This window comes from Acomys minous (assembly GCF_964271855.1).
Source record: "Acomys minous genome assembly, chromosome: 9".
NCBI lineage: Eukaryota > Metazoa > Chordata > Mammalia > Rodentia > Muridae > Acomys > Acomys minous.
In genome coordinates, this window is record NC_140490.1 from 80,516,865 (window position 1) to 80,544,626 (window position 27,762).

The window sequence follows — 27,762 nt, forward strand, 5'->3', positions numbered from 1 at the left end:
CTCTCCTTCCGCTGGGACTGAACTCAGGTCACTGGGGCGGCGGCCGAGAGGGGTCCCCGCCTGCTAAGCCATCTCCCTGCCTTGCGTAAAAACAAAAACCAAAAGCTTCGCTATTTGAGAATTTCACACACTGTACGGTGAGCATATTCATTTGAGACAGGGTCTCATCACTGCGAAGTCAAGTTCGCATGCCTCTGCCTCCCAGGAACCGGCGCTAAAGGCGTGACCCACGCGCTTGGCTTGGCCTGCCTCAGGACCTTTGCGCAGGCTGTCACCATGCATGCCTTCCCCTTCTGCCTCCCATCTGGGACCCAGTTCCTTCTGTCCCCACCCTCCGCTCCCCCTGGGACACCATCATCCCATCTTTGTCCCCTGGGCTAATTGCATGTGACACTCACATCTCTCTCTCCCTCCCGGCAGCCAGGTGGAGCCTCTCTCTGAAGTCAACTAACTCCCCTGGGCTGCCCATCCCCACCTGTGTCTTGCTCCCCCCCCACCCTACTGTCCCTCCCACACACATACCCACATGCCCTACTGTCGTCCCCCCCACGCCCTACTGTCCCCCCCACCCACCCACACGCCCTACTGCCCCACCCACACATGCCCTACTGTCTGTCCCTCCCACGCCCTACTGTCCCCCACACACCCTTACACACACACACACACACACACACACACAAGACACACACAAGCACGCACGCACACACGCACGCGTCCTGCTGTCCCCCCAGGGGCCAGTGCTCCTGTCAGCCTCCTGGAGACAGAACACTTGCCCCCCCCCCACCAGGCTCTGGGGTGTTAATATCTCCTGCTTCTGAGAGTTGGGATCAAAGGCTGTGCTGCCACACCCAGCTTGGCCACTTCACAGTGGACACCAGAGAGAGAGGGTCCCTGGGTGGACCTTGGTAGGTGGACAGGGTCCCTGAATGTCAGCCCCAACGCCCAAGGCATTCAGGAGACTGCATGACTCAAGGTAATTGAGGCCAGGTGGACGGGCCCAGACCTCGGCCATCTGACTCTCATCCTGCCTGCTCTGGCCAGGGCTGGCCTAGGCTGGCCCCTCCCTACGTTGCTGACAGCAGCTGCCTGGCTCCTACTGGCCCCTGACACCAGCATTTTACATGTGTATGTCACCCACCTGCCCCTAACACCCGCCTGGAGGCGATAAAGAGCCAGCAATTTATTTATTTATTTTTTATTTATTTTTCCAAGGTGTGTTTCAGAGAAACTGGCTCGGCTGGTCCTGCTTCTCTCACTCCTTGGCCAGAGAAAGAAACTGAGTGACCCCTGAGGCCCCACAGCTTGCAACTTCTCAGGGGCCCTGCGGCTATCCCACCCAGGGACCCACAGGACTATTCTGACTGGCAGAACAGAATTCTGGGGGGGGGGGGGGGCGAGAGTCAGCTGGACCTTCCTCCTTGTGGGGTCCTCTGTCCTTTCTCCCTGAAAAGTCCCCAGATGGTGGGCTGGTGTGTGGAGCTCACCGGGGAGAGAGTGCACACAGGAGTTGCTTGGGCACTGACAGAATGACAGTGGGGTTTCTCTATGGGGGCATAAGGGTGTTCTTGCCTCAGTTTCCCCTGATTTGGCTCCCTAATCATTTGTTGTACTCTCCGTTTTCTTAGAGGTCTGGCAGCTGGGTGGTCCTGAACGCCCACGTGTGGCCTTTGTCTGGTAAGGCCTACACAACTCCAGAAGGCCGGCTGACCTCTAACCTCACAGTTAGCCTGGCTGCCCACGTCCAGGGAAGGAAAGTGGCCAGGCAGGCCTCAAGGGCTGGACTGCCCCAGCTGGTGGCCAGCGGGTTCTGTCCTACCCAAGGCCCTAGAATGGAGACTAAAGAACCTTCCAGGCCATATAAGGATGTACCTGGGGCCTAAGGCACAAGAACCCACCATGCACAGGGTCTTCCCAGCAACACCCTTAGTGGGGCAGGGAAAGAGGGGACTGGATTCAATTGTACAAGGGCCTCACTGACCACAGCTGGTCACCCTTGGGCACCCCACCCTTTCAAGGTTATCCCCATAGCCAGGTGCAGTGGCACAGACCTGTAATCCCAGCACAGAGGCACCGCAGATCTCTGAGTTCAGGGCCAGCCTGGTCTACAAAGTCAGTCCAGGACAGGCAGGGCTACACAGAGAAACCCTGTCTTAAAAAGGAGGAAGAAGAAGGAGGTAGAGGAGGTGGAGGAGGAGGAGGAGGTGGAGGAGGAGGAGGAGGAGGAGGAGGAGGAGGAGGAGGAGGAGGAGGAGGAGAAGGAGAAGGAGGAGAAGGAGAAGAAGATGATGATGATGCAGCAGGAGCTACGGGATGGACTCCCTCCTCATAACGAGTGCTGCGCACCCTCCACTGTGCTCCCCTGGGTTTCTTGCTCTAAGTGGGTGTTTTCTCTTAGACTCCTGTGTGCTGCTCTGGGTGGCCCGCCCCCCTGTCCTCCGTGTCCCCGCAGCTTGCGCCTGCCCTCTGGTGGTCACGCTGGGGAGCACTGCACTCCAACTTGTCTCCCTTCCTGGTGATGCCCGGGTGGTGGAGTCCTGAGTTCGCAACCTTCCTCCTCCTCCTCCTCCTCCTCCTCCTCCTCCTCCTCCTCTTCCTCCTAGCAGCAGCAGCAGCAGCAGCAGCAGCAGCTCGGGGCCCCCACGCCGCACCCAGCCCTGCAGCCCCGGCTAGCGCAGCATCCAGTCACACCTTGGGCTTAGGCTTGGCCGATGGCCAGCAGCTGTGACCCGAAGCTAAAGGCTGTCTGGGTTTGACTGACTTGTTGGGTTTACACAGAGTGAGCCAAATACAAATTTGACATGTGTGACTCCAAAGAAGAAAGGTCAAGAGGAGGCAGAGTGTGAAAGGGCGTGGGTCGATCAGCAGTGTAATCGCCAGGAGCGACACCCGGCCAGACGCTATCCTTCGTGTCTAGCCTGATCACCTGGGCAGTAACTAACTTTTTGGGTCTAACTAAGGTATTAAGGTCAGTAGTTCATATTTTGATCTTTTAAAAAGTAAAGGCGCCGCACGACTTTAATCCCAGCACTCAGGAGGCAGCGGCAGCTGGATCTCTTAAGTTCGAGGCCAGCCTGGTCTACAAAGTGAGTCGAGGACAGCCAGGGCTACAGAAAAACCAAGCTCTGTCTCGGAAAAAATCAAAGAAGAAAAAGTAAGCTGGCCACAGTTACACGTGCATGTCGTCTCAGCGCACAAGAAGCTGAGGCAGGAGGATTGCCACGAGTTCGAGGGCCAGAGTGGCTCATGAAGAAAAAAAAAAAACTCTAAAAGTTTAGATCATCTGAGCCAAAACACCTAGCAGAAACCATCCAGTGAAACCCCCTAGACTCGTCTACGCTGGTGGCGCGCACCTTTAATCCCAGCACTCGGGAAGCTGAGGCAGGTGGATCTCTGAGTTCGAGGCCAGCCTGGTCCACAGAGCAAGTTCCAGGACAGCCAAGGGCTACACAGAGAAACCCGGTCTCGGAAAACAAAAAACAAATAAAGACAACAACCAAAAGGAACAAACCCTACGAACAGGTAGCCAGACCGTGGCTAAACAGGGGACATGCGCATGCGCAGAGCGGCAGTTATGCCCCGGCTGTCAGGCTTTTACGCGTGCGCAGGAATTCCAGCGTGCTTTTCCTCCCCACCCCTCACCCTCCATCCAAGAAGTTTGCTTGCGCTCTACTCAGCGTGGTGCAGTCGAACATTGACTTATACGCATGTGCAAGCCATGAAGTTCCGCCTCCTTACGCTAAAACCATTGACTGGCTCCGCCCTCCCAGCGCCACGGACTTTGTACGCATGCGCTCACTAGCCACGCCTAAAGCGCATATCCCCGCCTCCTCCGCTCGGGGAAGCTAATGCGCATGCGCATGTCCTCCAGCTCAGCCGCTGGGAGGCGCTCAGTGCCGCGCTAGTCCGCCAGGAGCCATCTTAAGCGTCTCGCAAAGGACGACGGGATTCGGGTGGGCGGGGCTGGCAGGGCAGCATGGCGGCGCCCATGGAAGTGGCGGTGTGTACGGACGCCGCGGCGCAGCAATGGAGCTGCGTGGTGTGGGAGCTTCATTCGGGCGCCAACCTGCTCACCTATCGCGGCGGCCAAGCGGGGCCCAGGGGCCTGGCGCTGCTCAACGGCGAGTACCTGCTGGCGGCGCAGCAGGGCAAGAACTACATCTGCGCCTGGGAGCTGCAGCGCAAGGTGCGGGGCCTCTTATCATCCGCGGGTGCGGGGGTGGGGGTGCAGGCGGGAGGACTGGGGCGCGCCGGGATCGGGGCCGCGGCGACCCCCCCCCCCGGGACTGATACGGGCGTTCTCGCGGCCCGGGGGCTCTTCCCCTCGGTGGTTGGCGCCAAAGCGCCTGGCGATTAGTGCGCGCATGCTCAGATGAAGATCTGTGGCAAATGAGCATTTGCACACTTGTAGTCACTGGAGCGCTAATTTTGATGCATATGGGAGATGGGGTCCATTAGAAGTCATGCTTTTGCACGGCATGAGAGGATCAGATACCTTGGGAGACACAGGAAGAGATAGGCTCTTGTTATCCTCCTAAAGGATCACGTATCTTCACTATCAGGACTGGCTGAGGCCTGTGGGTTTGGGGTTCTTATGTTTCTGGAGCCCAGAGCTTCCTTCCTCTTGGGTATGACCCCTCCTACCGAGCCCCGTCCCCGCCCTTCACTGGAGGATTCTAGGCAGAGGTCTGACCTGAGCCATACCTCCAACCCCTCGCTGGACTGTCGTCTACGCAACATCCTTTCCCTTGCTTAGACTTAACTTTTCTTAGCTTTTCCTTTGCCGCCATCTGATGTTCACATGGCCTGCCTTGTATTCTGTGTTCCCCAGGACCAGCTCCAACAGAAAATCATGTGTCCTGGGCCTGTCACCTGCCTGACCACAGCACCCAACGGCTTGTATGTCCTGGCAGGGATCTCAGAGAGCATCTACCTGTGGGAGGTGAGGACACACTTGTGTCATTTGGGAATGCAAGACAGTAAAACTGGTTGGTGTCCAGGCTGAGGGAGGCAAGTGGTCTTGGGGGTCTTTCCCATGACTTCCGAGACCCAGAATGTGATTATGGCTGTAGGGTCCCAATTCATTGTGACTGTGGTACGTGCAGCACAGTGGTTAGCCTCTTATCCGCACCTTCATGGGGAACCAAGAAAGAAGTTTAGGAAGGGGCAGGACTCGAGCTGGCTTTCCTTTGACAAAACACTGACCAAAAGCAAAGCAGGAGACGAAGGCGTTTGGCTTCCGCCCACAGCTTATATTAAGGGAAGTCGGGGCAGGAAGCCGGAGCTCAACAGCTAATCAGCTAACATCCTCAGTCAGCACAAAGAGCAATGCTCCTGTGGTTAGGAACACCTGTTGCTCTTGTGCAGGACCTGGGTTCAGTTCCCAGCACCCACACGGTGGCTCACAACCACCCATAACTTCAGGGAGTTTGGCACCTGATGCGGATACATACATTTATGTGTGTGTATGTGTGTATGCAGGCAAAACACTAATAAAAGAAATAACCTTAATAAGCCAGCCGCGGTGGTGCACACCTTAATCCCAGCACTCGGGAGGCAGAGGCAGGCGGGTCGCTGTGAGTTCGAGGCCAGCCTGGTCTACAAAGTGAGTCCAGGACAGCCAAGGATACACAGAGAAACCCTGTCTGGGAAAAAAAATAAATATCTTAAAAAATAAAACTATCCCAAGCCCAATAGTAGCCAGCCCCCTCTGTCTCACAGTCAGTGACAAGAGGTACCAGCACCCCCATCCTCACCCTCCTCCCCACAAAGAGCCTGAGGCCTGAGCCACCTACCTCCGTGTCGAGACCAATTAATAACCCTGGTTGTGCACGCTCCCGGAGCAATGGGGGCTGTGGGCTGTGTCCTGGCCTGGAGCCTATGTGGAGGGTGTCAGCTGAACAGAGCTGAGGTTAGCCACGCGGCTGCTCCTCCTGCCTTCATATTCATGCGAACCACCCCAGAACCACCACGTCGTCCTCAGCTGAAGCTGGCTTGGCCGCAGGGACGCCAGGGTTTCATGGGCCCCAGGGGAAGGATCCACCTGGCTTGTGCTTCTGTGAGCTGAGGGTGAATCTGGGTCTTGGGTTTCAAGTGCCTGATGTGTTTCAATGTCCATGCATCACATGTGAGTGTGCACATGTGGGCGGCACAGAGTAACTTCATGGCGTGTGAGTGTGCACATGTGAGCAGCACAGAGTAACTTCATGGCGTGTGAGTGTGCACATGTGGGCGGCACAGAGTAACTTCATGGCGTGTGAGTGTGCACATGTGAGCAGCACAGAGTAACTTCATGGCGTGTGAGTGTGCACATGTGGGCAGCACAGAGTAACTTCATGGCGTGTGAGTGTGCACATGTGGGCGGCACAGAGTAACTTCATGGCGTGTGAGTGTGCACATGTGAGCAGCACAGAGTAACTTCATGGCGTGTGAGTGTGCACATGTGGGCGGCACAGAGTAACTTCATGGCGTGTGAGTGTGCACATGTGGGCAGCACAGAGTAACTTCATGGCGTGTGAGTGTGCACATGTGGGCGGCACAGAGTAACTTCATGGCGTGTGAGTGTGCACATGTGAGCAGCACAGAGTAACTTCATGGCGTGTGAGTGTGCACATGTGGGCGGCACAGAGTAACTTCATGGCGTGTGAGTGTGCACATGTGGGCAGCACAGAGTAACTTCATGGCGTGTGAGTGTGCACATGTGGGCGGCACAGAGTAACTTCATGGCGTGTGAGTGTGCACATGTGAGCGGCACAGAGTAACTTCATGGCATGTGAGTGTGCACATGCGGGCGGCACAGAGTAACTTCATGGCGTGTGAGTGTGCACATGTGGGCGGCACAGAGTAACTTCATGGCGTGTGAGTGTGCACATGCGAGCAACACAGAGTAACTTCAGCTGTAGGCCCTTGCCCTCCGTCTCGTGTGGGACATTATTTCACTGTGTAGGTGTCCAGGAACCCTCGAGTGCCATAGAGACCGTAGCGCCTGGCTGTAGTGGGTTCTGGCAATTGGACCGCGGTCTCCACACTTGAGCCGCAAGCCCAAGAGCCATCTCCTTAGTCTTTGATGGTGTTTGGTTTTTTTGATTTGTTTGTTTTTCATCTCAGGGTTTCTCTGTGTAGCCCTGGCTGTCCTGGACTTGCTTCGTAGACCAGGCTGGCCTCGAACTCACAGCGATCCACCTGCCTCTGCCTCCCGAGTGCTGGGATTATAGGTGTGCGCCACCACGCCCGGCCCTGACTTTGTATTTTGAGACAGAGTCTCTTGGCCCCTGGCTGGCCTTGAACTCATTCTGTAGCCTTGAATTCCAAATCCTACTGTCACCGCCTCCCCAGTGCGGGGATGGCAGCGCCTGGCTTCTGTGGTGCTGGGGCCGGGGCCCAGGGCTCTGTGCACAGTGGGTGATTGCTGTCTCACTCAGCTACTGTAGTTGCAGCCTTTTAAAGCCATCTTTAAACATCTTGATTTTTTTTTTTTTTCCTTTTGAGACAGGGTCTCTCTGTGTAGCCCTGGCTGTTCTGGACTCACTTTGTAGACCAGGCTGGCGTCAAACTCACAGTGATCCACCTTCCTCTGCCTCCCAAGTGCTGGATTAAAAACATGCTACCACTGCCCTGCCTCTCTAAAACTGCCTTTTATAGCAGTGTGTGTGGGTTTTTTGTTTTTGTTTTTTTTTCCTGTTGTGTGTCCAGTGCCCTTTGGAAGTCAGAAAAGTAGAATCCTCTGTACTTATAGTTGGCTGTGAGCCTCCTTGTGGGTGCTGGGAATCAAGCCCAGGGCCTCTGGAAACACAGCCAGCGCTTTAACCACTGAGCTGCCTCCCAGCCCCAGTGTGCTTTCCTGTGTAACCCAGGACCGTCCGCCCAGGGCTGGCAGCACCCACAGCTGGAGGGCCCAGCTCAGTCATTAATCAAGATGGTGCCCCAGAGGCCAGCCCAATGGGGCAATTCCGCATTCAAGGTTCCCTCTTTCCTGGTGACTCTTGTCTGTTTGCACCCCAGCTCCTCGCTTGGTGCAGCCTCTTGCTGAGGGTCTGGTCCCTACCCCACGCACTGTCCCTAAGGATTTCCAAGCTGTGGCCACGGGTTCCTGGGCTCATGGCTGATGTGGGAATTTCTCCTTTCTGTGGGGCGAGGGGCTCACAGGGGGCCTGCTGCTGGGTGGCACCCGGGAGCCTGTTGGGCCTCAGGTTCTGCTGACCGTGGTGACCCAGTCTCCTGAGGTGTTCGTGTGCAAGTTGCCATGTTCTCCTCCCCTGCCCTGAGTCAGCCCAGAAACTCAGCACCCTGTGGTGAGGATTCTGGGAATTTGGTTTCTTTTTTAAAAAGCAATTTTTTTCCCCAGACAGGGTTTCTCTGTGTAGCCCTAACTGCCTGGACTCACTTTGTAGACCAGGCTGGCCTCGAACACACAGCGATCACCTGCCTCTGCCTCCCAAGTGCTGGGATTAAAGGCGTGTGTGCCACCACGACCAGTCAGTAATCTTGTTTTAATAATGTCTTTCCCTTTACTTCCAAGTGTAGGGGTGTGGGGCTGCTGACTATGAATTGCTTCCTGCTCTGGTAGAGGGGTGGTTTTGCCAGCTACAAATAGTTTCTGCGATTTTGTGATATTAAAAGTTTTGGGAACTTAGCCGGGCGTGGTGGTGCACGCCTTTAATCCCAGCACTCGGGAGGCAGAGGCAGGCGGATCGCTGTGAGTTCGAGGCCAGCCTGGTCTACAAAGCGAGTCCAGGACAGTCAAGGCTACACAGAGAAACCCTGTCTCGAAAAACCAAAAAAAAAGTTTTGGGAACTTTCCAGAGGGTGTATAAATATGAGGGCCCTGATAGGCAGGGTCGGTGGTTTTTGGTTGTTTAGGGGGGGCTGGTTGTGGTTTGTTAGTAGCTGAAGTCAAAAAAGATACAGGAAAGCCGGCTATGCTGGCACACGCCTGTAATCCCAGCACTCCGAGGCAGAGGCAGGCGGATCGCTGTGAGTTCGAGGCCAGCCTGGTCTACAGAGTGAGTCCAGGACAGTCAGGGCTACACAGAGAAACCCTGTCTCGAAAAACCAAACCAAAACAACGAAAAACAAAAGGAAAAAAATTAAATTCAGGGATTTTCCTATTTCCTCTCTCCCCTCTATCCTTGTTTCTCTCCTGTCCTGTGTTATGAGGTAAAATCTGGAGTGGGGACCACAAAGTAGCAAAGACTGGCTACAGCACCCCAAGCCTGGAGCCTGGAGCCTCACCACCTGGGGTGAGGCCTGTAGCCCAGCCTCTCCCCAGCGCAGGCCCCCCACACTGTCCCTCCTGCATTCCTTAGCCCGCTCCCTGTTGTGGTTTGGAATATATAGCCGCCCACTTTCCACATAGGCTCCAACTGTAGACTCACTCTTGCACTGCAGGGACCCTGTTGTCTACTGTTCCCTTCTAAATTCTGAGGCGTTCTCAGGTAGCTGAGGCTGACCTCACACTCAGGGCGGATGCGGTCACCCCCTCAAGCAGTGGGAAGACACCCCCACTGTTGCCCTTCCGTTCCCTTGTGCTGAGGGGTGGGGGGAGTTCCTCACACATGCCAGCCCAGCAGGGGCTGCTTCACCTAGCCTTTCCAAGTGACTTCCAGGAGCTCCCCCTCCAACAGTTTGCCCTAGACATGACTTAGAGTCCCCTGGGGATTCAGAGGACCCAGGAAATTTGCCTCATCCTTTTCTGGAGACAGGATAGGGTCACACTCCCATCAGCCATCGGGGCACACCAAGCCTGGCCAAGTGCTCAGTGATGAGGGCCTCAGGCTAACCCTGCTCCTCTCTGCCAGTGGCCCTAGAGCAGGTAGACAGGGCTCTTGTGGGGTAGCACGACCTATGTTACCCCTGAATGGTGCCCCTTACAGGTCTCCACTGGGAACCTCCTGGTTATCCTCAGCCGTCACTACCAGGACGTGTCCTGCCTGAAGTTCACAGGTGACGGCAGCCACTTTGTTTCTGGGGGCAAGGACTGCCTGGTGCTGGCTTGGAGCCTCTGCAGGTAGGACACGTGCCAGAAACACAGAAAGAATGGGCAGGCCTCAGGGCAGGAAAAAGCTAGGCTGGAGACTGTTGGGGTGTCCTACACTTGGGGGCTCAGGGAGGCAGGCCAGGGACTCTTTACACGGCCTCATTGCTACCCTGTGCGCAGTGTGCTTCAGGCAGAGCCGTCCAGGATCCTCGCCCCAAGGCATGTCTGGTCCCAGCACACACTCCCCATCACAGACCTGCACTGCGGCTTTGGGGGCCCCATGGCCCGGGTGGTCACTGCCTCGCTGGACCAGACCATGAAGGTAGCGCCCCCCACCCTGGACCCATGAATTCCTGGCAGCCACTAGATCTCAGTTGGAGAGAGAGAGAGGCTGGCCTCCCCCTTGGCCTGCCTGTCTGGGTTTCAGACATCCCATAATCCCTATGCCCGACCAAGGACACCCAGAGATGGACTGTCCAGCCTGTCTGCTGGAAATTCCCACTCGGCCACGCTGCAGTGGCCAGCCGCCCTTGAGTGTCGAGGCTGTTTGTTTTTAGCACAGTGCTACAGATGGAACCCCAGCCTCCTCTCTGCCCGCCCTGCCCTGAGCCCCTTCTAAATTCTGTTTTGAGACAGGGATTGAGGACATGGCCACCTCACCCAGCCTTGGGGACTTATTCCCAGGTGGGGCGCCCGTGCTCCTGTGGTGGGCTCAGAGGCTGGTGGCATGGGCAGGGTGGTGTCAGGGCCCTCAATCTTCCTGGCTCCCCGACTTGGCTGTATGCCCGGATGTCTGTGGTGCCAGGCCTCCCATCCCTGCAGCTCTGGGCCATCTCCTCGGGAGACCTGCTGCTGTCTGTCTTGTTTGACGTGGGCATCACTTCGGTGACCATGGACCTGGCAGAGTACCATGTGTTCTGTGGAGGCAGCGATGGCTCCATCTTCCAGGTGGACCTGTGCAGCTGGGTGAGTGGCCACCAGGGGCAGAGGGACCACAGAGCTCTGCCTCCTCCTCCATCCCAAACACTAACCGCCCCCCCCCCCCATTTCCACCCACAGCCCGGACTGAGGGAGCACAGCTTCCAGCCTGAGCAGAGCGCAGGGAAGGTCTTCAAAGGACACAGGTAGTCACTTCAGCTAGGTGGGGTCAGCATGGCCCAGCACCATGCGCAACACCCTGCCCCTGTCCTTCCCCAGGAACCAAGTGACGTGCCTGTCGGTGTCCACGGACGGCAGTGTGCTCCTCTCAGGCTCCCATGACGAGTCGGTGCGACTGTGGGACGTGAAAAGCAAGCAGTGCTTGCGCACAGTCACCCTCAAAGGCCCAGTGACCAACGCAGCCATCACGCTAGCCCCCCCCAGCATGCTGAACCCAGAGCTGAGGCCCAGCCTGCCCCTGCCCCACTTCAACAAGCACCTGCTGGGTGCTGAGCACGGAGACGAGGCCCAGGGTGGCGGCCTGCGCCTGCAGCTAGGTCTCCACCTGCAGGTAGGGTCCCCGGGGCCCTGCGTGGTAGCTCCCAGGTCAGCGGTGCCCCCTGCTGCTCCATGCTTGGCCTCTGTCTGAAGGCACACTGCGCCAGCCCCACCCTTAGGTGGCTTGTCGTAGCGCTGTGACTGGGTGGCCAGGTCACTCGGTTCTTTAAGACCAGATGGGCAGCAAGAGTGGCCCACAGGCAGGATAGAGCGTTGGGGCAGCCTAAGGTCAGGAGACACTGGCCCCCAACCAGCTCCTGGGCATGGGAGAGCACCCCACAGGGCCCAGGGGTGTCGGGCCCTTTCACAGAAGGTGGCACACAGGCCGAGTGTCCAAGAAGCTGAAATGCTCTGCCCCTGCGGTCCCACCGTGTCTCCTGTTGGACCTGGGCACTGGCCCAGTCTACCCTTTGCCCTGTGGCCTTGGCCTGGCTGTCACAGGTCCCCTCCTCTGAGGACCTGTGGTGGAGGCTGGCTCCTCTGAGGGTGGGACACAGTGGTGCGACCACCCTACTTTGCAGGGGGCTGAGCAGAGCTACCTGGAGCGTCTGGAGCAGCTGCAAGCAGTGCTGTCTGGCTATCTGGATAAGGTGGGCGAGGCTGGTCCTGTGGTGGGCGGGGCCTGTGTGGGCGGGCAGGCGGGAACAGCCCCACCCACATGCCCCTCTCACCGCAGAACATGCTAGGCAACCAGATGCTGCCAGCGCGGGTTTGGGAGCTGGAAGAGGAGGTGCGCAACCTGCGCAAGATCAACCGTGACCTCTTCGACTTCTCTACACGAATCATCACGCGGCCCTCTAAGTGATGCGGGCGGGGCGGCTGCCACACGCACTTGCCACGGCCTGTGATCTGTTGTTGTAACAAAGGATGGACAAAGAATCTTATGCCTCGGCTGTTCTGTCTCTGACTGGGCTGGTCAGGGTTGGGAGGCCTCAGGCCTGGGGACTCTGGAGGTGGGGTGACTGAGGGGCAGAGTTCTCACTCACAGGGACCAGACAGACAGACCAGTCAGTCCTGCATGGGCGTCCAAAACTCTGTCGTCACATACTGTCCTGGGGCTGCTGCCAACCGTAGCCTGGAGTCCGGCCCAAATACCAATAGACCCTTCCAGAAATCCGCCTTCGACTGACAGCCATGCCTAACGAGCCAGAAAATCCGTGTGATTTAGCAGAGCTGTTGCCACCGCAGCTCAGGAGGGTGCCAATACTGACCTCACCGGAACCTCAGGACGTCCACTTATGGGCACCACTTGGTGGCAAGATGGGACCATACCCTGAGGAACCACAGCCTCTGCCTAGACATTCCTCAGTTTCCCCACTGGCTCATTGTGTTCTTGGCCCAGACACCCCAACCCCTCCCTCCACCCCCTGGCCTGTTCGGCTGCTCCTGTTCCCTGGGGGAGGTTTGAGGGAGAGGCGTGTTTGGACTTCAGAGCCATGAGTCCCCAGCACCCAGCCAGCTGCCTCTGGAGGTGAGGGTGAGCTCCCAGGGTCCCCTCCTTGGGGTGTTGATTATGCCTTGGATTCTGGCTGGGGACAGTGGCAGATGTGGGGTGGGGCCAGGCTTTGCCACCCAGATGCCATGTGCCTGTTGACCTGTGGCTGGACTGAGGCATCCAGGCCAGGACCTCACTAGCCCAGGCTGGCCTGGGACTCCGTGCAGGCCTTGGGTGGGTCATCCCCCTCCCCTATGTTGCCAGGAGCAGCCATAGTTAGCAGGCTGGGTGAGGGCCAGCTTCAAGAAGGTGGTGTTCCAAGTGAAGCAGCCTGGGCCAACCCCCCACAGACATCCTCGGGACAGAAGACCACCAGAACTCCAATGCCCACGGGAGGGAGGTGGGTGCGGCGCAGTGCAGCCATAAAGTATGTGGGGACCTTGTGCAAGATTCCATGACAGGAAATGACCCCAAACAGGATTCAGGGGGATACGTTCATACTTGTGAGGCATACCCCACCTCCAAAAGGAGACTTGCATGCATCTCATGTCAACTCAGCTGGAGTGGAGGGTCCCCCGCTGTTCTATTAGGAGGGGGAGTAAGTCTTCACAAGCCTGTCTCATGTTTACCTGGTGGGATAGAACCCACCCAGAGGTGTTTGGTGAGTGACTCAAAGCGCCAGATGGAGGAAGGGCAGATTTCAGGGACATTAGCCCCAACAAGGGCATCTACTGGCATCTCAGCCTTCAGGAGAGTGCCATGGTCACCATGGCAATTAGGGGTGGGGGGCTAACCCTGGAGAACCCCCCCTAGCCTGATGTGCCTTGGAGCCCTGGCCAGGTGCCTAGACAGTCTGCCATGCTCAGCCAAGCCGGCTCACAGCGCAGGCCGTCTTGCTGGCGTTTTTATTTGCTTGATGGATGTTCTTTCTTTAATGCCGCCTCTGCAAGGAGAGCGAGGTTTTGAAGGGACGGAGGGGGCGGGGCAGTGTCGGTTCATTCATCAGTGAGTGTTCCCTGCAGGCGGGCTGCTCTGCAGGATCTTGGGGGAATGCCCCACGTTCGCTGGCCCCTGCCTGTACGGACAGACGGCAGAGTTCCCAGCAGGGCTCCCAGCTGGGGAAGCCTCTGATCCCCGATCCTACAGGGTCACACTCAGGGGATGACAACTGCACCCAGAGTCAGTTGAGTCGGGAAGGGGGGGGGGGGAGACCAGGACATCTGGGAGCTACAGAAGACTCTGGAGTGGTGGAGGAAGAAAATGTGAGCAACTTCCCAAAGAATTACAGAGTGCCTACTGTGTGCAGTCCCCAAGACGCAGGACTCCCGGAACTGAGGATCACCGGCAAGGGGGGGGGGAATGTGTGCTGAGCTCTGGGTGGCAATGGTTTCCACAGCAAGGCCCTTGACACTGGCGCTTGAAGGGTAAAAAGCTCCCCGTGCTTAGTCCAGACTGCTTCTCCAGAGAACTTGATTTTGGTTCCTAGCACCAAGCTGAGTGGCTCATAGCCAGTGGTCCCTGAGAGCGCCCTCCCACCTGCGTGGACCCCTCCCCCACCACACACGCCGATTTAACCCGGGAGGCAGAGGCAGGTGAGCTCTGTGAGTTGAAGGTCATCCTGGTCTAAAGATGGAGTTCCAGACCAGTCAGGGCTATTGTAATGAAACTCGGTCCCAAAAGAATACCACTACAATTAATAATAATAATAAATATATGTGGTTTTTCCGAGACAGGGTTTCTGTGTGTCCTGGACTCCCTAGCCACTACACCTGGCTAATAATAAATATTTTAAAAGATAACGAATGCCAACAAGATGGCTCAGTGGATAAAGACGCGCTTGCTGCCAACTCTGATGACCCCATTTTTGATGCCCAAGGCAGGCCAACAGGGTGAAGAGACCAGATCCCCAAAAGCTGTCTTCACATGGACTATGGAGTACAAAAGGCATAAACTTTTTTTTTTTTTGCTTGAATTTGTGATTCAAGATCGTTTTCGAGGCTGAAGGACAGGTTTCCACCAGATGTGCCTGCCTCAGTTTCTCCCTGGCTGGCGCTAAAGACTGCTCTGGGAGCTGCTGTCTGGGCGGTGGAAGGCATCACCCAACCGTGCCCTGCGTGCCACAGCAAACCCGGGCAGCGGCCCAGCTCCTCCTTCAGCGGACGCCTGCGCCCCGGGACCCGCGAGAGAGAGACCAGAGTGGCACTGGCGGGGTGTCCCCTCTTTCCCCTCCCACAGTAGCAACTTCCTTAGGGATGGAGTATGTGCTGGTGCTGTGGCTCGGCCTGGCGCTGGGGTCCCGGGGGGTCCGTAGTCACCCTCAGCCCTGCGGGGTTTCCACGCGCGCTGGGGGCACCGTGCGCTTGGCTGCGCTCCTGCCCCGCGCCCCCGCCGCCCGCGCCCGCGTCCTGGCTACCCTGGCCACTCCTGCGCCTCGGCTGCCCAACAACCTGAGTCTGGAACTGGTGGCCGTCGCGTCCCCTGCCCGGGACCCCGCTTCGCTGACCCGAGGTCTGTGTCAAGTCCTGGCACCGCCCGGCGTGGTGGCCTCCGTAGCTTTCCCCGAGGCGCGGCCCGAGCTGCGGCTGCTGCAGTTCCTGTCAGCCGCCACCGAGACCCCGGTGCTGAGTGTCCTGCGGAGGGAGGCACGCGCGCCCCTCGGAGCCCCGGTATGCGGGGGGCGGGGGCAGCGCGGGAATCCTGGGGCGCGGGGACGGGAAGCAAAGGAGCCCCACAATTCTCTAACCAGGGGATTGAGAGGACCCCTGTCCCGGCTCTCAAGATGCCTCCAGCGTGCCTTAGCTAGGACAGTGTGCCACTCTCCTCTCCCTGGGATTGGACAGTGTGGGGATTCCTTCCAGAAGGCCACCTTCCCCTGCCTAAAGACAACCGTAAAATCTGTAAAAAGCAACTCGCTACCCACAGCTCTCTGGTGGCTTCCAGGTCCCGGGGCAATGCAGGACATATCCACCTCTGCATGTCCCGTCCTCAATATATCTTTTTTTCTTCTTCTTCCTCCTAATTTGATGTTTTAAGACAGTTTCTCAGTTCAGGCTAGCCCTGAACTTACAGAGATCCACCTGCCTCCTTCCTAGTGATGGGATGAAAGGCGTGCACCATTTATACCTGATTGGGTTGTTTCTTGGTGCAAGGCTCTCCCCGGATAATGGTGGCAAGGTCTACATAGGAAATAAGCCAAAGGAGCTGGGTTTTGAGGGATGTATAGGAGTTGGTTCACGTAGAGGGACAAAGAAGTGTGGCTGGTAAAATGCTACAATAAAATAAAACAAGCGAGAGCTGGGCTCAAGGTTCCTACTTGTCCAGCAGGTCTAAGACCAGGACGGCATAAAGCGCAGGTACATGTCTGTCACCCCGGTGTTCTGGAGGTAGAGGCGAAAGGGTCATAAGTTCAAGGTTCCCCAGCCTGAGCTACATAAACACGTGCTCTCTCTCTCTCTCTCTCTCTCTCTCTCTCTCTCTCTCTCTCTCTCCCTCTCTCTCAAAAAAGAAAGAAAGAAAAAGAGTGTTTTGAGGAGCCACCGAAGGGTTTAGAATGCAGGGAGCTGACCCGCAGGGCGGGGTGGATGGTACTGTGGGTACAGTCCTGACCGGAACCACCTCTCCCCAGACCCCGTTCCATCTGCAGCTGGACTGGGCTAGCCCCCTGGAGACCATACTGGATGTGCTGGTGTCCCTGTTACAGGCACATGTGTGGGAGGACGTTGCTCTAGTACTCTGCCGCGTCCGGGACCCTGGTGGCCTCGTGACACTCTGGACTAGCCGGGCTGGCCAGGCCCCGAAGTTTGTGCTGGACCTGAGCCGGCTGGACAGCGGGAATGCCGCCCTCCGGGCAGGACTGGCCCTGCTGGGGGCTCTGGAGGGAGGGGAGAGCCCAGTGCCCGCAGCAGTCCTCCTGGGATGCAGCACTGCCCGAGCACAGGAGGTCCTGCAGGCTGCACCACCGGGGCCCCAGTGGCTGCTGGGTACACCATTGCCAGCCGAGGCACTGCCCACAGCTGGCCTGCCACCTGGGGTGCTGGCACTGGGAGAAACCAAGCGACCCTCACTGGAAGCCGCCATTCACGACATGGTGGAGCTTGTGGCTCGGGCACTCAGTAGTATGGCCCTGGTGTACCCAGAGCATGCCCTGCTTTCAGCTGCGGCCAACTGCGAGGACCGGAAAGCCGGTCGATCTGAGTCGTCGGGGCGCACCTTGGCTCGGTGAGTAGGGTCCAGCTTAGGGGAAGGCACTGTCCTCTGTGTGTCCGACATGAAATCTGTGGGGTGGGTGCCCCAGTAAGAATAGAACCAAGCTGCAGTACAGAGGCAGGCGGACCTCTGTGGGTTCGAGGCCAGCCTGGTCTACAAAGCAAGTCCAAGACAGCCAAGACTGCACAGAGAAACCCTGTCTCAGAAAACAAAAACGAAACAAAACCAGAACAGAACCAAGATGTTCCTCCACTCCCAAGACTAGATCTTCCCTGGGTTGCAGGTAGGTGTTTGTTGAGTGAGAGGCAGGTTTCTCAGAGTCCAGACAGTTCTTTTTTGTTTGTTTGTTTTTTGTTTTTTGTTTTTGGTTTTTCGAGACAGGGTTTCTCTGTGTAGCCTTGGCTGTCCTAGACTCACTTTGTAGACCAGGCTGGCCTCGAACTCACAGTGATATCCGCCTGCCTCTGCCTCCCCAGTGCTGGGATTAAAGGCGTGAGCCACCACGCCCGGCTCAACAGTTCTTATCTTTTATATTCCACAGGTTTCTGGGCAACACCTCCTTCCAGGGCCGCACGGGGGCCGTGTGGGTGACGGGCTCTTCTCAGGTGCATGTATCTCGCCATTTTAAGGTGTGGAGCCTGCGTAGGGACCCGCTGGGTGCCCCAGCCTGGGCAACAGTGGGCAGCTGGCAGGATGGACGGCTGGACTTCCAGCCGGGGGCGGCTGCTGTCCGGATCTTATCTCCATCTGGCACCCAGGCCCGGCAGAAGCTTCGAGTGGTAACTCTTGTGGAACATCCGTTTGTGTTCACCAGGGAATCTGATGAAGACGGACAGTGCCCGGCTGGGCAGCTGTGCCTAGACCCAGGCACCAATGACTCGGCCAGGCTGGATGCGCTGTTCGCAGGCTTGGCCAACGGCTCGGTACCCCGCACATTGCGAAGATGCTGCTATGGCTACTGTATTGACCTGCTGGAGAGGCTGGCTGAGGACCTGGCCTTCGACTTTGAGCTCTATATTGTGGGGGATGGCAAGTATGGGGCCCTGCGTGACGGTCGCTGGACAGGCCTGGTAGGCGACCTGCTGGCTGGCCGGGCACACATGGCCGTGACCAGCTTTAGTATCAACTCGGCTCGCTCCCAGGTGGTGGATTTCACCAGCCCTTTCTTCTCCACCAGCCTGGGCATCATGGTGCGCACACGGGATACGGCCTCACCCATCGGGGCTTTCATGTGGCCCCTGCACTGGTCCATGTGGGTGGGCGTCTTTGCTGCCCTGCACCTCACAGCGCTCTTCCTCACCCTGTACGAATGGCGAAGCCCCTACGGGCTCACACCACGTGGCCGCAATCGCAGCACCGTCTTCTCCTACTCCTCGGCGCTCAACCTCTGCTACGCCATCCTCTTTGGACGCATTGTCTCCAGCAAGACACCCAAGTGTCCTACCGGGCGCTTCCTCATGAACCTCTGGGCAATCTTCTGCCTGTTGGTGCTGTCCAGCTACACGGCCAACCTGGCTGCTGTCATGGTTGGGGACAAGACCTTTGAGGAGCTGTCTGGGATCCATGACCCCAAGGTGGGGGACAGGAAAATGAAAAGGCTTAGGGTGGTGGTCAGGGTCGGGGAGGGATGCGACTACTTCCTGCCTTCTCTGGTCTTTAAATTAATTGTGGTGCTGGGAACGGAAGCCAGGGCCTTATGCGTGCTGGGCAGGGACTCCAGCCCCGAGCCACGCCCTTAGCACCCCCACCCCAGGAATCCTAGGCTCAGGACGACTCTTTGCCACGCCCCCAGCACCAATCATGACCACACCCCCATTCCCGGACCCTCCCAACTCACTTTGTTAGTGGAGGCTGGGATCTGCCTGCCCCTGCCTCCCACTGCAGGGATGACAGGCATGCTGAAACACATCTGGATTTATTTTCACCTTCCATGATTTGGGAGTTCATGGTATTTCTCCCAGCACCTCCCTTTTTGGCATCTAGTTGGTCGGGGTCCTACTGATCCCCCCACCCAGCCTTGTGCCGCTTTGCAACTGGGTGCTGCCTAATGCTCTGGCCACCATAGTGGTTGATGGCGGAGGCCAGGTAAGGACCGGCGTATGGCAGCGTTTCTGGGGTTCCCAGAGTGGAACGTTTGCAGGGGGACAGACCCTGAGCTCAGTGCGAGGTCCCCCGCGCGTGGCCGTGGTGGCTCGGACCGTGGCGGGGACGCAGGCTGCCCGCTGAGCACTCTTCTCCGCCTCTGCAGCTGCACCACCCTTCCCAGGGCTTCCGCTTCGGCACCGTGTGGGAGAGCAGCGCCGAGGCTTATATCAAGGCGAGCTTCCCGGAGATGCACGCACACATGCGGCGCCACAGCGCACCCACCACGCCACACGGAGTAGCCATGCTCACGTGAGTCTGCGGGGTAGGTACCCCGTGGCCTTCGGAGGGCCGCCTACCACTCAGACCCTGCTGACCTTGCCTGGTGGTCCCGCTCCACAGGAGCGACCCGCCCAAGCTCAACGCCTTCATCATGGACAAGTCCCTGCTGGATTATGAAGTGTCCATCGATGCCGACTGCAAGCTGCTCACCGTGGGCAAGCCCTTTGCTATCGAGGGTGAGTGCTATGTGGGGGTGGTGGTTCTGGGGATCCTAGCCCTATATAGGTGCGCGCGGCTCTAGTGGAGCCATCTCGATCTCTGCAGGCTACGGTATAGGGCTGCCCCAGAACTCGCCGCTCACCTCCAACCTGTCGGAGTTCATCAGTCGGTACAAGTCTTCCGGCTTCATTGATCTGCTCCATGACAAGTGGTACAAGATGGTTCCTTGCGGGAAGCGGGTGTTCGCCGTGACGGAGGTGCGCGGGGAGGGGCCCAAGACGCGGGGGTGGGGGAGCCTGACTGTTTGCACGCACTCTAGCTCACCCTGTGCGACCCCAGTTCCTGTACCCGTCTGTGCCTAGCTGCCCTGCCCCGGGGTCCACATCCTGACGCTGTGTGGGGGGACCTTGTCCGCAGACACTGCAGATGGGGGTCTACCACTTCTCGGGGTTGTTCGTGCTGTTGTGCCTTGGGCTGGGCAGCGCGCTTCTCAGCTCGCTGGGTGAGCATATCTTCTACCGCCTGGTGCTGCCGCGCATCCGCAGGGGCAATAAGCTGCAGTACTGGCTTCACACGAGCCAGGTGAGGAGGCGGGGACACGGTGGGGCGGGCCAGACGGGCACCCCGGGCGCCTACCAAAAGGCCTGTCTGTGCCCCTAGAAGATCCACCGAGCCCTCAACACCGGGCCGCCCGAGGAGCAACAGGAGAGGGCGGAGCAGGAGGGCAGGTGAGCTCAGGGCCGGAGGGTCGCAGGCCAGCGGGCTGGGGGAGAGGCTGGGCGCACTGCCTCTGCTTTCTGGGTCCCAGGGACCCTGAGGAGCAGCTACGTGCGGCCGAGGGTGCGGGCCGCTGGAGGCGGGTGCGCCGGGCCGTGGAACGGGAGCGGCGCGTGCGTTTCCTGCTAGAACCCGGGGAGGCCGGCGAGGACCGCCCGTGGCTCTGCTCCAACGGGCCGGGGCCGCAAGCGGAGCTGCGGGAGCTGGAGCAGCGCATCGAGGCCGCGCGGGAGCGCCTGCGCAGTGCGCTGCTGAGGCGCGGGGAGCTGCGGGCCCGGCTCGGCGACGGCGCCAGGCTCAGGCCACTGCGGCTGCTGCAGGCGCCGCCCGCAGAGAGCTGAGGAACCACACGGCAGCACTGTCCACGACAGTTTATTCTATATACAAACACGACTCTGTACACTGCAATTAAATAGCGTGGAACTTGCGCCCCGCGTCCTGAGCCGCCACCTGCGAGTCCGGGCCCGCGCGCTCGGCCCCGTGCGGGCGCCGTGTGGAAGGCACTGGGGAGCACCAGGCGGCCTCACGCCCATCGCCGCCCTGCCCTGGCCGCTTCCAGAACCTTCGCCTCCAGCCCCTCTCCCTGCAGACCACAGCTCTCTCAGGCTCCGGCCGTGGTTCCGCTGGGAGCCAGGCACGACATCGCTCTCAGGACCCAGCAGGCGCGGGTACGTCCTCCAGAGGGGCCCCCAAGTCAGGGCGTGCGCTGTCCGGGGTGCTGGGGGCTGCTTGCCGCCGCTCCAGCAACGAGGCGCTCAGCCCGGACAGGAAAGACGCGTCCGAGATGATGGCGGCCGTCTCGGCTACCCAGCCCAGGTCACTGCCGGACACTGAGGCCGCGGCGCCCAGTGAGCCAGGCCCAGAGGCGCCGCCAGGAGGTGCAGAGCTGGAGCTGGGGCCCAGCGCGAGGGGAGGGCCGGGATCAGGGGCCGCCGGCGAGCCAGAGTTGTTGTTAAGGTCGTCAGGCAGCGCCGTGGGGGTCCCCGGGCCCAGCGGCGGCGTCTGCAGCAGCATCTCCTGGATGCGGAGCTGCTGCAGGATGGCGGGCAACTCGTAGTGGTGGAAGAAGTAGATCATGGAATGCTGTGGAGGTCAGCTGTCAGGGCGGGGCCGAGGAGGCCCTGCCCACAGCGCAAAGGCCCGCCAGCCCCCTGGGGGCAGCAGGTTAGGGGCGGCCCTCACCTGGATGAAGAGCCAGGAGGTGACCAGGGCCAGGCTGCTGTACTGCCCGTTGAAGCGGTAATGGTAGGCGTAGAAGGCGAAGTGGTACAGGTAGAAGAACCTGCGGGCGGAGAAGCTACCCTGCCAGACAGGCCCCGCCCTGTCCCACCGAGGGGCTCCCCTCCGGCTCCACCCCTCACCTCATCCCGCCTTCGCCTACTCCCTGCTCCCCACCCCACCCTATCCCCACCTCAGCCAGTGCCGCTTGCTGGTGTTGGTGTGGCAGCAGATGGCATCGTACTGGTCGGCCAGCCACACGATGAGGATGATGTAGAAGGCCGTGGTGGTGTCGTTGAAGAACTCAGACATGATGGCCTCCATCCCTGCGGGGACACGCGGCGGGGTTGGCACGGGTGGGGCGGGGCGGGGGCGGGGGCGCAGCGGGGGTCCTCACCGACGAGAGCCAGGATAACGGTGAGCAGGGGCGCTGCGGGGAAGGCGATGGCCATGTTCATCTCCAGCATCTGCAGCAGGTCCACTGCGGGCACAGGGTGGCCGCCCGTGAGGGCCTGGGGAGAGCCCAGCCCACCCCCGGCCGGCCGGGACTCACCGATGAAGACGAAGATCTGGTGGTGTGAGTACCGCAGCAGCATGGACACACTGAGCGTCTGTGGGCAGGGGCAGGGTCAGGGTGGGAGCCTAGGAAGCCACCACAGCCCAGAAGGCCCCGACCCCGGAGCGCCAGCACTCCCAGTCACTCACAAAGATGACCATGATGACGAAGGCCGCCAGGTACGAAGTGCGAGCCATCCACATGCTGACAAAGCGGTAGTGCTCCCCAGACACCACATTGCGCAGGAAGCCTGGGGGAGGGGGCCGTGAGCAGCTGAGCCCCCCTCCTCCTGCCCCTCCCCCTTTCCCAGGCTCACCCTTGTTTTCCTCGTTCTCAGCCAGGCCCTTCACACTGGACATGAGGATGTCGTCGTAGCCCAGGAACTCGTCCAGCAGCAGGCGGCTGAAGCGGTCCCCAAAGCACTGGTCCCGGGTGGGGTCTGGGGGTGGGTGGAGTCAATACTGGTCACTGTGCTGGCAATTGTGTGATTTTGGTTTCTTTTTAAAAAACCATGGAACTGTTACAGGAGTGTGTTTTTATTTGACTCTCAGCTGTGGGCTGAGGCGGCCTCACAGCAGGTGACTGTGGCATGGCTAAGCACCTGAGGGGGGCTGCTGGCCGAGGTGGGTGCTGTTGGCTGCTGTGCTCAGTATATTGCGCAAAGAGCCGAAAACGAGAAGAAAGCAGCTAGGAGACAGAAAAGATAAAACCTGCCCCAAGAGAACCTGACGCCCAGAGTCGGCAGGAAGTAGTCAAACAATAACCGCCCTCTGTCCCCTCTGCCTTTTTTTCTTCTCTCCTATCTAGTGTTAGTGTTAGAAAAAATAAATCTGGCTAAAGGTCCCAGGAGCTAGGAAGCCCTCTGCAGCTGGCCGGTCCTTAGCCTAGCCCCAGCTCAGCAGGGCCGCCTCACCTAGGGTGACCACCATGACGGGAATGCTCAGGCGCTGGCGTGTGGCCTGCGACAGCCGCAGGAAGCCGTATTCCAGCGAGTACTCCACAATGTACTCATCCTGGGGCCACACTGTGGACAGGGACAGAGCGGTCAGTGGGCCCTTCACTCAGCGTGGCCTTGCCACCCTCCTGCCCGGCCTGCACACCTTTTGCTGGCGTCTCGGGGAAAGGGAAGTCCTGGCTGTCGTTCAGGGCATCGGCGCCACCTGGTGGCTTGAACACTTTGGGTTCAATGTCCAGCTCAAACTGCAGGCACAGGGGACCAGGTGTCAGTGGGGCCCACAGGAAGCTCCCACTGGGTGAGTGACCCCAGGGGGCACCCGGCACCTGCCCACCTTGATGGAGCTGTTGGTGAACATCTCCACGGTCAGCTCCTCCTCTAGCTCCAGGCCCTCCGGCTCCAGCTCCAGGCCGCTAAGGCCCCCATCACAGAACTGCAGGACCACGGGCGCCCGGCTGGAGTTGTGGCGCACCTCCACGCGCAGGACGCCTTCCCGCGGCCACCGATCGCGAACATGCTCCAAGCAGTTGATGGGCGAGCGGGAGAAGACAATGTGAATGTAGGCCAGCACGAACAGCACGAACAGGGCCTGGGGGAGGGGGCAGTCAGCAGGGCGGGGGGGGGGGGGGCAGCTGACCTAGGGTCCCCTCTATCACTACCCCGCCGCAGCTCCATGACCTTCCGGCCCAGCAGGTGCTTCAACTCTCAGCTGCCTTTGGGGACCCCGGCCTCACAGCAGCTCAGTGACAGAGCCCCTGACCTCACGGGCTAAGAATAGCTACTGTCCCCAGCAAGGCACCCTCTGCCCTGCTCCTGGGGCTGGCAGGAGCCACAAGGACACAGCTGAGCTGCCCCGGTGAGGCCCCGGCACCTCAGCAGGACCAGGCCACCCTGCTGGACGCCCCGCCACGTTGGCAGTGTGAGCCGTTCACACTCAGGTGGCTCCTGGCAGGAGACAAGGGAACAGCAAGAACAGCAGTGTGTGACAGCTCAACACACTGCAGGGCTCAGGGTGCCCTGTTGAGGCTGAGCCAGCCGCACATGTTCAGTACATTTAAGGGAAAAAAAATCAAAACTGTACAGGCTGCCGAGACGGCTCGTTTGATGAAGGAGCTTGTGCTAAGCCAGAGCCTAAGTTCGATCCCCCAGGACACAGATACAAGCACCTGACACCTCAAGCTCTTCTGTGACCTTTACGTACACACTGTGGGTGCATGCTCCCATGTACACACACATACACACAAAGGAATACTTTTTCTCTGTTTTTGAGACAGGGTTGCTCTGAGTAGTGCTGGCTGTTCTGGACTGGCCGAGAGCAGAGGCGGGTGTTACTGCAGCTAACACGATAACCTCAGTGCCCTCATGCCGGAGCAAGGTCACTCAAGGGGTCCCAGCGGCCACACCACCCGCCTCTTTCCTTACTCAGTGCATGTGTGGGCTATAACTCAGTGGTTCTCAGCCTGTGGGTCACCACCCATTGGCGCCTGTCACTCAGAACCCCTGAAGACATGGATGCTTAGTTACAAGTCATAACAGTAACAAAATTACAGTCAGGAAGTAACAACAAAAATGTTATGTTTGGGGCTCAGCACCTGAGGGCTGTATTAAAGGGTTGAGGCATTAGGAAGGTTGAGAAGCACAGCCCTAACCGTGTCAGGTGTCAGGTGCGGGCCAGGGATGTTGCTCAATACTGGCAGCCCCAGGATGTCCCACATGTACTGTGCTCTTGGGGCTGAAGGGGACCCTGGCACTCTGTGGCGCTGTCTAGACTAACTTCCTCTATGGCCCCAACTGACATCTTTGCTCCCCACCAGCACAGATCCTTGACCCCAATATGGTGCTGGCTGCGGACAGGGGCAGGGTGGAGGAAACCCTCACGGCAGGATGGTCTCTCACAGCCCTGCATGCCCATGTGTGCACTCAAGGGATGAGACTGGACCCCCAAACCACAGCAGAGCAAGCAGGACACAGCCTGAGGGGATGAAGAACAGCCACAGAAGGGACCACACTAGCCTACAGCCTGTGGAGTACAGAGGCCCTGACACTGCACCAGCCTACAGTCTGTGGAGCACAGAGGCCCTGACACTGCACCAGCCTACAGCCTGTGGAGCACAGAGGCCCTGACACTGCACCAGCCTACAGCCTGTGGAGCACAGAGGCCCTGACACTGCACCAGCCTACAGTCTGTGGAGCACAGAGGCCCTGACACTGCACCAGCCTACAGCCTGTGGAGCACAGAGGCCCTGACACTGCACCAGCCTACAGTCTGTGGAGCACAGAGGCCCTGACACTGCACCAGCCTACAGTCTGTGGAGCACAGAGGCCCTGGGACCACACCAGCGTACACCACACCCATGCCTGTGAGCTGTGTATCAGGTGTGATGAAGGCTGACTACCTCAGGCTGAGACTGGAGCAGCCTTTCCTGCCAGTCAAGTCCAAGAGCCAGGTGCAGGCTGTGTCCCAGGCCCTTGCTCTACTTTGGCCAGTCCACAAGTCCCCAGCTGTCACTGTGCTAGTTCCTGGCACCCCACTCACTCAGTGCCACAGACTCAGGCCTTGAGCCTGGTTACCCCGGCCTGGTAGGGCTGCATACCATCACCTCCTCCAGGCACCTCAATGCCACCACCGAGGGTTCTCGAGACACTCCATACCCTGAAAGCAGGGGGGTGCCTCACTGTCACCCCAGTGTGGTATCTGGGGCTGCCAGTCCATCTGACAATGGGAGACATACTTGCAGTGGGTACAGAGTACCAGCCCCAGCCGGCTCTCCGGAAGCTCCTGGCCACACACCACCTCCTAGGGGTCAGCCTTCCACTCAGCAGGGATTTGAGCTGCTGCCATTACTTGTCCTTGCCCTCTGACCCCTGCCCACATCTTAAGGGCTAAAGAGCCATGCTGTGATGGTCACCCACTTGCTAGTTCTTGGTCCAGACAGCTGGGGGGCCACACTCTAGGTCTATCTAGTCTCGGTCCTTGAGGCTGTGAAGCCAGCAGAGGCGACACCAAGTCCAGCAGTTCTTCCCGGGGCTTCTGAAGGAGCTGACACCCAGGCTGGGGTAAAGACAGGCTGCAGAGTGGTACAGGCATAGCCCGCCTTGGCGACCAGGCACGCCCCCCTCTATGAAGGTTGGGCTGAGCTGGACAGGCAGGAAACAGCTCCCCAAAATCTCAGCAGCCCCAGAAGCCAGCTGCTGTACCGCCTGTTTGTCCCAACTAAGAAAGATGATGGGGTCAACTGTTATCCCTGACTCTGATCAGACATCTGGCACCCACAGCTGAGGGTGTGGAAGGCAGGAAGGCAGAAGGGGCACGGGCTCATCTGCAGACCATGGCCTGGAGACCAAGGGGATCCCCACATCTGTCTTGAGTTCATGCCTGAGCTACCGCTATGAAAAACCCCCGAACTGCCACGAGCCAGTTCCCAAACAGCCAATGCCATGGGGGAATGGCAGGTCACAAGCATCATCAGCACACCTGCCCGCGCCACGCCCCCAACACCAGCCAGCCCGGCCAGCTCCTCTGAGAGCCTCCCAGGAGCACAGCAGGAAGACGCAGCCAGGGCAGCTTCTCACCAAGACTCAGGCAGGCAGGAGGTCCCTGGCCAATCTGGGCATTGGCTTTGACTCTGTAGCGAACCCTTGTGAGGTGACCTCACACAAGAGCCACAAAAGGCCTGGCAAGAGTCAGAGATGAGCAATGACGCTGGGTGGGTGGGTGGGGGCAAGGGAGTCCCCAGGGGAGGCTCAGGGTCTGGGATGGGAGTGACTAGTAGGGACTGTCCTCAGATGCTAATCAGGAGGCTGTCTACAGTGGAGCCTAAGGATGGGATGGACATGACCATAGTGTTCCCAAGTGGAGGTGCGGGGTAAAACCAGAGTGACAGGTGGGAGGGTGGACCTCGACACTGTCCACCCAGGGCAGACACTGGGCTCTGGTCATGGGTGGAAAATTTTGGGGCCTAGGATCCCAGGCTGCAGAGTCAGAGATCAAAGGGCAGGAGGCGGGGCCTGAGAGGAAGTGGGGACTAGAGGTTGCATCTGTGAGGCTGCAATCAGGGTATTCCAGACGGGGACCAGGTGGTGAAGCTGTGGGAGCGAGCAGGTGGATGACAGCTGGGGTCAGGGGTCAGGGGTCAGGGGTCGGGGGGTCACCTTGAGCAGAACGAAGAACTCAAAAAGGCGGCGGAAGGCCGGCGGGAAGAGGCGCGAGTAGGTGACGGCCATCTTGAAGAAGAGCGCATGGAAGAGCCGGTCGCGCACGTTGATGAGCGGGTTGGGGTTGAGATTGGGGCCGCGAGGGCCGCGCACGGGCGCCGCGCCGCCACCACCGCCGCCGCCGCCGCCGTTGGGCCCGGGCCCTGGGGCCGCCGCCCCGTGCTCCGACATCACCTCCCCGAGTCACCCCGGCGGCCGCCGGCTGCCCCCTGCCGCGTCCCGGCCGCCGGCTGCCCCCCCCCCCGCCGCCCCCGGCTGCCGTCGCCTGCGCCTCCGCTAGCGTCCGTCCGGCCCGCGACGCCGGCGAGAGCGCCGGGCCAGAGCGCCGCCCGTGCGCGGGGGACGCTGGGATCGCCACGGCCGCCCCA

At 59.3% G+C, this 27,762-nt stretch overlaps 3 protein-coding genes across 7 annotated transcripts; 2 read left to right on the top strand and 1 right to left on the bottom strand.

The window, feature by feature from the left end:
- Positions 1-3,936: 3,936 nt before the first annotated feature.
- On the top strand, positions 3,937-12,328 carry WDR18 (WD repeat domain 18). Its single transcript, XM_084795604.1, has 9 exons — positions 3,937-4,183; positions 4,829-4,939; positions 9,870-10,003; positions 10,154-10,295; positions 10,796-10,939; positions 11,033-11,097; positions 11,171-11,462; positions 11,971-12,039; positions 12,126-12,328. The coding sequence occupies exons 1-9, from the start codon at positions 3,974-3,976 to the stop codon at positions 12,252-12,254; spliced, it is 1,296 nt and encodes a 431-aa protein (XP_084651730.1). The 5' UTR covers positions 3,937-3,973; the 3' UTR covers positions 12,255-12,328.
- Positions 12,329-12,464: 136 nt separating this feature from the next.
- Positions 12,465-20,862, top strand: GRIN3B (glutamate ionotropic receptor NMDA type subunit 3B; the record flags this gene model as incomplete). 4 transcript variants are annotated; one of them, XM_084795498.1, is made up of 10 exons in its annotated part: positions 12,465-13,545; positions 14,618-15,550; positions 16,510-17,102; positions 17,632-18,664; positions 19,339-19,484; positions 19,575-19,690; positions 19,779-19,930; positions 20,091-20,255; positions 20,334-20,401; positions 20,580-20,862. In XM_084795498.1, the coding sequence occupies exons 2-10, from the start codon at positions 15,137-15,139 to the stop codon at positions 20,860-20,862; spliced, it is 2,970 nt and encodes a 989-aa protein (XP_084651624.1). In that variant the 5' UTR covers positions 12,465-13,545; positions 14,618-15,136. The 4 variants fall into 4 exon arrangements, with proteins under 4 accessions (XP_084651624.1, XP_084651622.1, XP_084651623.1 ...); XM_084795496.1 differs by having other exon boundaries at positions 20,482-20,807; XM_084795497.1 differs by having other exon boundaries at positions 20,337-20,401; positions 20,482-20,807.
- On the bottom strand, positions 20,807-27,704 carry TMEM259 (transmembrane protein 259). Of its 2 annotated transcripts, XM_084795535.1 has the most exons (11): positions 27,332-27,695; positions 23,514-23,768; positions 23,325-23,424; positions 23,138-23,248; positions 22,541-22,663; positions 22,374-22,474; positions 22,222-22,279; positions 22,066-22,149; positions 21,862-21,994; positions 21,633-21,732; positions 20,807-21,533 (listed from the first exon to the last, which is right to left on the bottom strand). In XM_084795535.1, exons 1-11 carry the CDS (start codon positions 27,563-27,565, stop codon positions 21,099-21,101), a joined length of 1,734 nt encoding a protein of 577 aa, XP_084651661.1. In that variant the 5' UTR covers positions 27,566-27,695; the 3' UTR covers positions 20,807-21,098. The 2 variants fall into 2 exon arrangements, with proteins under 2 accessions (XP_084651661.1, XP_084651660.1); XM_084795534.1 differs by having other exon boundaries at positions 22,066-22,279; positions 27,332-27,704.
- Positions 27,705-27,762: the final 58 nt, after the last annotated feature.

Excerpts from the sequence above, each read along its gene's own strand:
- WDR18 (XM_084795604.1), top strand. The coding sequence starts at position 3,974 with ATGGCGGCGCCCATGGAAGTGGCGGTGTGTACGGACGCCGCGGCGCAG. Across the intron at positions 10,004-10,153 it reads CTGGCTTGGAGCCTCTGCAG|TGTGCTTCAGGCAGAGCCGT; the intron begins GTAGGACACGTG and ends CCCTGTGCGCAG. Across the intron at positions 12,040-12,125 it reads TGTCTGGCTATCTGGATAAG|AACATGCTAGGCAACCAGAT; the intron begins GTGGGCGAGGCT and ends CTCTCACCGCAG.
- TMEM259 (XM_084795534.1), bottom strand. The coding sequence starts at position 27,565 with ATGTCGGAGCACGGGGCGGCGGCCCCAGGGCCCGGGCCCAACGGCGGC. Across the intron at positions 22,475-22,540 it reads TGAGAACGAGGAAAACAAGG|GCTTCCTGCGCAATGTGGTG; the intron begins GTGAGCCTGGGA and ends CCCCTCCCCCAG. Across the intron at positions 21,534-21,632 it reads CCTCCTGGCTCTTCATCCAG|CATTCCATGATCTACTTCTT; the intron begins GTGAGGGCCGCC and ends TGACCTCCACAG.